This window comes from Amblyomma mixtum, chromosome 1 (assembly GCF_055824585.1).
Source record: "Amblyomma mixtum isolate Tamu chromosome 1, ASM5582458v1, whole genome shotgun sequence".
Lineage (NCBI taxonomy): Eukaryota > Metazoa > Arthropoda > Arachnida > Ixodida > Ixodidae > Amblyomma > Amblyomma mixtum.
Genome location: NC_143012.1, coordinates 145125374 through 145132863, shown reverse-complemented (window position 1 = coordinate 145132863; position 7490 = coordinate 145125374). Strand labels below are relative to the sequence as shown.

Here is a 7490-nt window from a genome sequence, read left to right as displayed (position 1 = left end):
AACGAGAGTATCGTAAGCGGTGCGTTCGAATCGGACCAAATTGGACATCGGACGAAACAAAAGCGTTTGCGCTTATTTATTTTTTTTTGTCGCAGGACTGCTTGGCGCTGCATCATGCCGCGGCACGCTGTGCTCTGCTGTGCTCGTGCTAGTCCACGCAACGTTTTTTTTTTTTTTTCGTGACAGCAGCATTGTTGAGCCAGCCCAGTCAGCACCGGTTTGAGTAGCGCCCACAGCAACGCGCAACGAGCATGATTCGTCCTCCGGTCATACGGCGACCCCATCAGCTAGGTAAGGGTTGCTTTGACAGACTTGCTAACCCCGAGTTTTGTTATTTTGTTGTTGTTTCTGTGGCCGGCTAGGACGCACGCAGCACGGGGTTTGTCCTGTGCGTAGTCCTGCCCGTGCGATGAGACGAGTTTTGCGAACGTAAAGCCTAGCTGTTTCACATGCAAGCAAAAACGCTAGCAAATCTTGCCGTCACGGCGCAAAAACTTGTTTTGAGTCGCCGCAGCGGTGAGCGGCAAGGTTCTAACAAGTTGGAAATTTTCGCTGGGACGCGCCGCGGGCTCAGTCGCCAATCGCTTATGGACCAGCCTTTAGACGCGCTGTTGAGCCATGCAGTTGCGCTGTGGATAGGGATGTCCGCTGAACTGGGTAATTGCAAAACAATGGAGCGGCGACCACAGCACTGTGCCTGTGTGGTGGCAAGTTTCGGCCTCCGGCTACAGCTCCTTCAGGCTGGGGTCGTCTCGTACAGCGAGCGTGCAACTCTGTCCGTTGTGCGCAAAATCCTCTTGTAGCACGGATTTCCACAATGGCCAACAATGTCGACGTATATGTAGGAGTCACGTGTGAACTACAAGTCATAGTGGCTGTTCTGCTGGGCATTAAGAAAGATGTACAGAAGCAACGATCTACAGCCATTGGTCCTCAACTACCATGTTCATTTTATCACACCAAGGAGAAGACACATCTTGTATAGAAGGCTCTTGCTCCAACTGAAGCGCCCCCATAACTTAGAATAACGAGGTATATCTCTCGTATAGAAACTCCATTCTCAGAAGTTTCTGCAATATTCTAGTTTAGACAAGCGCTTTGAACTTTTGGCTCCTCTCTCTGACACCGTCCCTGCTCTTAAGAAATGGCGAAATTTCGGGCTAATGCTCCAGAACGTCTGCTACAGGCTGATAGAAAATCATCATGACAGCTTACTGTGGAGATGCCTTTTTTGTTGTTTAAGACCTAACAGTTGATAGACAAAGTTTACCTTAACACCGCAGTTTCTGGCAGCTAACTGAGAACTATGATCCAGTACTCTCTGTCATGACGGCTACTGCTTTTGCCTGTGAGCTCAGCCGAATGTGAGGTTTCTTTGCCATAGATTTTTAAAAAATAATGCAACATAATGGCCGATGAAGTTTGTACTATAGTGACAACAACTTCACTTGAATCAAGTGTGCTGCCTGTGCTGAGGTGCTGGATTGTTTCCACTGTGCTTTTGAAATGAGGAAACAAAGCACTGCAGCAACATTCCAGTAGACAAAGGTTTGAAGTATTGGTGGTACTGTTGTGAGTGTCTCCTTAGCGCTTCTGCTCTTTGAAACGTAGAGGAGGAGGAGGATTATTACTCAGTGAAAAATGGCAGTCAGCTAGCTTCAACATGCCCAGAGACCTGTGCTTTTTGATGTTAACCAATTTCATAAATTTATTTTTGCCAGCGCGTGTTTATTGGTGTTTTTCAGTTTAAATTTGAAAGTACTCTGCCTAGTGATATCCCAGTCAAAAACTTGGTCCAAATGGGAATTTTAAAGGGATCCAATTGTAACCAAGGCGCAGCCAATTAGGTCTAAATGGATTTAACAGCTTTTCACAGTCCACGTTGTTGCTTTAGTTAGATTATTGAACTGGTTATGTAAATTTCATGTGAGCATTTATTCCTATTCGTTCCTAAGATTCCATTTGGCGTCATCTCTCCCAATTGGATAATCTATTTGGTTCTTGAGATTCCAACTGGTTCCTAACATTCCAAGTGGTGTATCATTCGATCAAGAACAATTTCCTGAAATATTAAGACGGAACCATGTGCACATTTTACTGCAAAAATTAAGAATCCTGCTCGTCTGGAACCCATTGCTTAGTGTGCTAAGTGTGCTTTAATTTTTACAGCACGCCTGCATGAAAAGCACTGGAGGTTTTCCTTTACACAATTTAGGCTATGCTAGCTTGCCTGAAAACTGAGAACATAGCCTAGGGTTCTCACTTGGTGAAAGTGATTTGGAACCACAGGTGCAATTTGCAAGGGCTCATCCCACTGCCTTTGCTGATGCCCCCGACTAGGGATTATTAAAAACAGCCTCCCTACACTGATGAAGAGACGACAACACAGACTAACAACATTGGTCATCAGCACTTCGTTCTCTTATTTTTGTTGTCACTGTCACTCTGCTTCTAATATTCTATCGTCATACCAACTGGCTCAGACTTGAGTGTCCGTCACCACCAATAGACAGGGTTACGTTTTTTTCAGATAAATCTGAAGAACACTTCACGGTATAAATTTTTCCAGTTCAGATTTATACAAAAATGTCCAATTTCCTAGGGAGTCTGGCCTGGAAATGCCAGCAGTTGTCTGACTTCCAGATGCATTTTATCATGAGTGTACTAGTCAAGTGATGTCCTAGCTATGATAGCCACAGTTGCTTATGCGCCATAAAACTCCATATAACTAACTATAACTAACTAACTGATGTCCTAGCTGTCACACAGGGCAGGAGAGATTATGCAGGTCGCCCAAGCACTGCTTGCATTTCAGTGGAGTCATGAAAACACGCTCAGCTATTATCCAACTCGTTTAAATTGTCACTGTTTCAAAGGGATTAAGTGATATTATTATACATAAGCTGCTACAGTGGCTTTGGCGTTGAAATGCTTATCCCAAGGTTGAGAGCTCAATCCTGGCTCTGGCAGCCATATTTCAATGAAAGAGAAGTATAAAAGCATCCGCGAGCTGCACGATGTCAGTACATGTCAAAAGAACCTCGGGTTGTCTAATGTAGTCCGAGGCACTCCAGTACGTGTCTCCCATAGCCCACGTGTCGCTTCAGGATGTCAAACCCCACAGTTTACAATTAGTTAAAGGACCACGACCTGCTATATGATTTTGCGCCTTGCTTTTAGGAAGCAACAGCTTTTAAGAACACAAAGCAATTGTTATAGTGTTCATCTGACTCCATGCACTGGTATGTACACTGACTACAGAACTTTCAACTTTAACCATTGTGCAGTACATTATAAATGGAACAAATACATCTCTAAGGTGTGTTCATATACACACCTTTAATGCCCCATCTTGTGCCTAGAAAGCTGCGCAACAGACATGCTGGAAACAAATATGGAGCAGGATTGGTAAACATCTGCCATGTTGAAGAAGTGGGCAGACGTCAATCGGCCAGGAATAAACTCCAGCACAGCTGTCTTTTTTTTGTAGAGGAAAACGAGAGAAGAAACTGAAGCAGGGAACTGAGTAGGATCAAGTTTGTCACAGTGTAAAGATACTAGGTGTTATAACCATTCAACAGTTATTTGTGTGATCGTGCGACCAAAATAAATCTCAGGTCTAAAGCGCTTATTTCAGGTGGACTTGTGCTCCCTGCTCTTGTTAAGCTACTTCTTTGTGTTCATTGATGCCCCATATTCTTTTAAGCCCGAAGGACGAAAAGCCTGGTAAGTTCATTTGAATTTGCCGTACTGTAACAGCATGAAAGGCGACTGAACAAGAAAGAGGCAAGACAACAGAGCACTGTGCTGTCATGCCTCTTTTTTGGTCTTTCGTGCTGCTACAGTATGGCCAATTCTCAAGTCTGTGAGCATTGGCTGGTGTACAGGAGGAATGCCTTTCTTATAGAAATGTTTAATTTAAAAAAGCATTTATTTCCTGCATTTCTACTGCATAGTTTTTCCTACATGAGCAACTTTTGTGAATCTGTTAGAATCTCTCCTGGTACTTTACATGTACTGCTTATCCTTGAGTTTCAATTCTTGGTTAACGTACAATTGCAGTGCTGTGATTGGCTCATATGGCCTGCATATGAAGATACTTGTATTCTACAAACATGCAGGGGGAAAAAGTGCATGTGGCAAGACACTGAGACAGATGTGACTTGTCTGTTGGCAATCAGGCAATTAGATGTGACTTGACTTGGCAGTTAGGCAAAACCATGCTGGTTTTCCCTAATTGTTTCAGCTGATTGGACATAGATGCTCCTTTTTAATGAAAGTGTGAAAAGAGATGGTACTACATACACAGTAGCTTGTGACTACACTTATAAGGGAGTAATTACTCATTGGCATCCACCCGAGCGCAGCCATTCGGCTACAAAGGAAAGCTATACAGCTTTCTCAGAAACTTCGTAGTTAAAGAAAAATTCGTCCTGGTCCGGGGTTCGAACCCGGGACCACCGCTTCACCAGAGCAGTCGCTCTACCAATTGAGCTAACTGGGACGGCAAGTTCATGAACTTGCCGTCCCGTTATGTTAAACGCTGAAAATTTAAAAAATTTAAAATACAAAGTGAATTCCCAGATTCCATGTACTCGTACAGATAAACAAGAGCAGTGTGCCGTTGGTGCTGAGGTGTTCCCTGTGATTTGCAGGGAAGCTGCTGGTCGAGGCACGCTGGTTGCATGGCAGGTGCCAAGTCCGCCGTGCCTCCACGTATGTGCTGGATGCTGACCAGGCCCTTCAGCCGGCAGATCTGCTTGAGCACCGGGTGCGGGTGTCCACCTGTGGCGCCCTCTACCGTGAGTGGCGAAAGACGAGGCGCGAGTACCGCAATGCTCCCGTCGATGGCATTGAGGTCGATATGAACTTCATCTGCTCCAGGATGACGGACGAGGGCACTCTGGCTGAGGTGAGCTTTGAATGCATGTAGCTTTGGCTAGCAGCAGTGATGAACCTAATGCTCGGCCGTAATTGAGAGTCGCCATTTTCATTCCATCGCTTTCATCGAATGTGTCATTGCCTGAAGCAGTGCAACTGAGAATGACTAAGCGAACTTGTTAGGTAGCATGCCTCTCATTTGCATCAACTTCCTTTTCACTATTTGTTGAGTGCGTTGGTAAAAGTAGCAAAAATACCGGCTCCAACATATATACTTCTTGAAAGTGTCAGAAGGCTTCCTTTCCACCTGAGTAGCTCAGATAGCAATTAGGCTCTTCTTTATAAAACTATTTGGGGTTAAACAGATGGCTGAGAAGTGTTGGCAAAAACTGATTTTTAGCTCTTTGAAGTTTTAAATTAGACATATCATCATCATCATCAGCCTGACTGCGCCCACTGCAGGGCAAAGGCCTCTCCCATGTCTCTCCAATTAACCCTGTCCTTCGCCAGTTGCAGCCACCTTATTCCCGCAAATTTTTTAATCTCATCTGCCCACCTAACATTCTGCCGTCCCCTGCTACGCTTGCCTTCTCTTGCAATCCACTCCATTACCCTTAAGGACCGGCGGTTATCTTGCCTTCGCATTACATGCCCTGCCCAAGCCCACTTCTTCCTCTTGATTTCAACTAGGATGTCATTAACCCGCGTTTGTTCCCTCACCCACTCCGCCCTCTTCCGATCTCTTAACGTTATGCCTATCATTTTTCTTTCCATAGCTCACTGCGTTGTCCTTAACTTATGCCGAACCTCTTTTGTTAGCCTCCATCTAGACATATAGCAGCTGTCATATGTGCAGGGCAGAAAGTGATCTAGAATATCCATCTTCTAGTCTTACATTTAGGACCCCGTGTCTCAGGAAAGCCAGTGTTGTCACTGCTGGCCATCGGCAAAATTCCATGAGAAGTCTCTCCTCAGGAACCACCTAGGGGGCAGGTGGGCCATCTGGGTCACATGACCTTGTGACCTCACCACAACCTGCTCACCAGATAGCGAGCAAACTGCCCATGGTGGCGGGTCAATTAGTGATTGGTTGTGAGAGGTCGCTTGGGAAGAGCACAAGCCCCACAAGTGGCAGCAGCTGCCATCACGTTGGCGCATTGCTTAACCACTGCACCAGGCGTGGTACGAGGACTCACAGAGATCTATGATTGTAAAGTAGAGAATGAGGTATTCCGCATTTATGGGCATTAATTCATTAACACTATCCCGTCATGTCCTTAAGGCACAGTGCTTAAGTGTCCCCAAATTTTTTATCATTAGAAAGCATTGGAACCACTGCTGACTAATCACAAATGTATCTCTGGTGTCACAGAACTAACGGTACCTCTGGAGGCGAACCCGTCATACACGGTCAAGCTTGCCATTCTAGTGGAATAAAAAGCTCTGTTTGTGAACAGTGATAACGGTAGCAGCCCTGGACAGGTGTGGTGGTTATTATAAATGCTCACTGAAGGGGTAACCAATTGAAAAACAATTAGAAGCTGTGCTACACTAGTAGATGATCCTCTGGGAACCCTGCTAGTTTTTCTTTGTGCACTAAGTGGTGATTGTGTTCCTGAGAAAATCATTCATTTGCAGCCACATGAAACACTGGTGGCGTTACATAGCTAATTTTATGACGTCATTGCTCTGGCAAATCGGACAGTGTTGAATCTCTCAGCCAATCAGACAAAATGAATGAAAACAAAGCCACTTTTCCCACCGATCACGCACGCCTTCGTTGAAATATTCATTAACAGCTGGAGCCTGCGTGTTGCATGCCATGAAGTCCAGTCCTACTGCTCTTTATTTATTTATACACACTGCTGCGCAGTGCAGGAGTGGAAGAGTAAAACTATACATATATGAGGTTACATACCATACGGTGTTCAACTCAAAATAAAAATAAATAAAATGCAAACGACATCTACAGAATAAATGCAACAAGCAGTGATGCACAAGGGACTAAAGAAAAGAAGGTGCGAATAAAAGGAGCAGAGTAAATGTTTACAGTTCGGTTGTAGGCATGAATAGATATGATTATGCATCTTTGATAGCTGTTAGGAAACTTTCAAAATCAAAGGAGCGAACATTTCCGGGTTGTGTGTTTCACGTTTAAAATGGTGCATGGAAAAAAACTGAATGTGAACACGTGAGTACCTGCGTAGAATGGTGTCAGGTTAAGTTCGTGATGTGTTCACATTGATGTTTCTGGAGCAAAATTACAGCAGTTAGATGAGAGTGTGACCAAAGAATTGACTATGCAGTCCAAGAATTTTAAAGATTTGGTGCAGCAACATGCAGGAAGCATTGTTAATATCAGAGGAGAAAGTGCTGTAGAGGGTGAAAAATCAAATTAAATCAAATCAAATCAAATTCTATTTCTCTCTAAATATAGGGGCCATAATGGCGAAATATGAAATCCATAGCTATTTTATGAACAGCCTGTAACCTATTAATCTGACTGACTGTATGTATGGATTGCAAACAGAAGCATAATTTGAAACTACAAGGTATTAGTGATTTATACAAAATAGCTTTACGTCTATTGGAGATATAGTTTATTTATT

The 7490-nt window shown here is 44.1% G+C and overlaps 1 protein-coding gene across 1 annotated transcript in view; it reads left to right on the top strand.

Annotated features, from left to right (window-relative positions):
* The first annotated feature begins 33 nt into the window (after positions 1-33).
* LOC149367836 (uncharacterized) overlaps positions 34-7490 on the top strand; it is a 48290-nt gene continuing 40833 nt past the window's right edge. Inside the window, exons 1-2 of the mRNA XM_089557637.1 lie at positions 34-291; positions 4656-4912. Of these exons, the coding sequence (XP_089413763.1) occupies positions 252-291; positions 4656-4912 (297 nt within the window). The 5' untranslated portion in view covers positions 34-251. The remainder of the gene's footprint in view (positions 292-4655; positions 4913-7490) is intronic.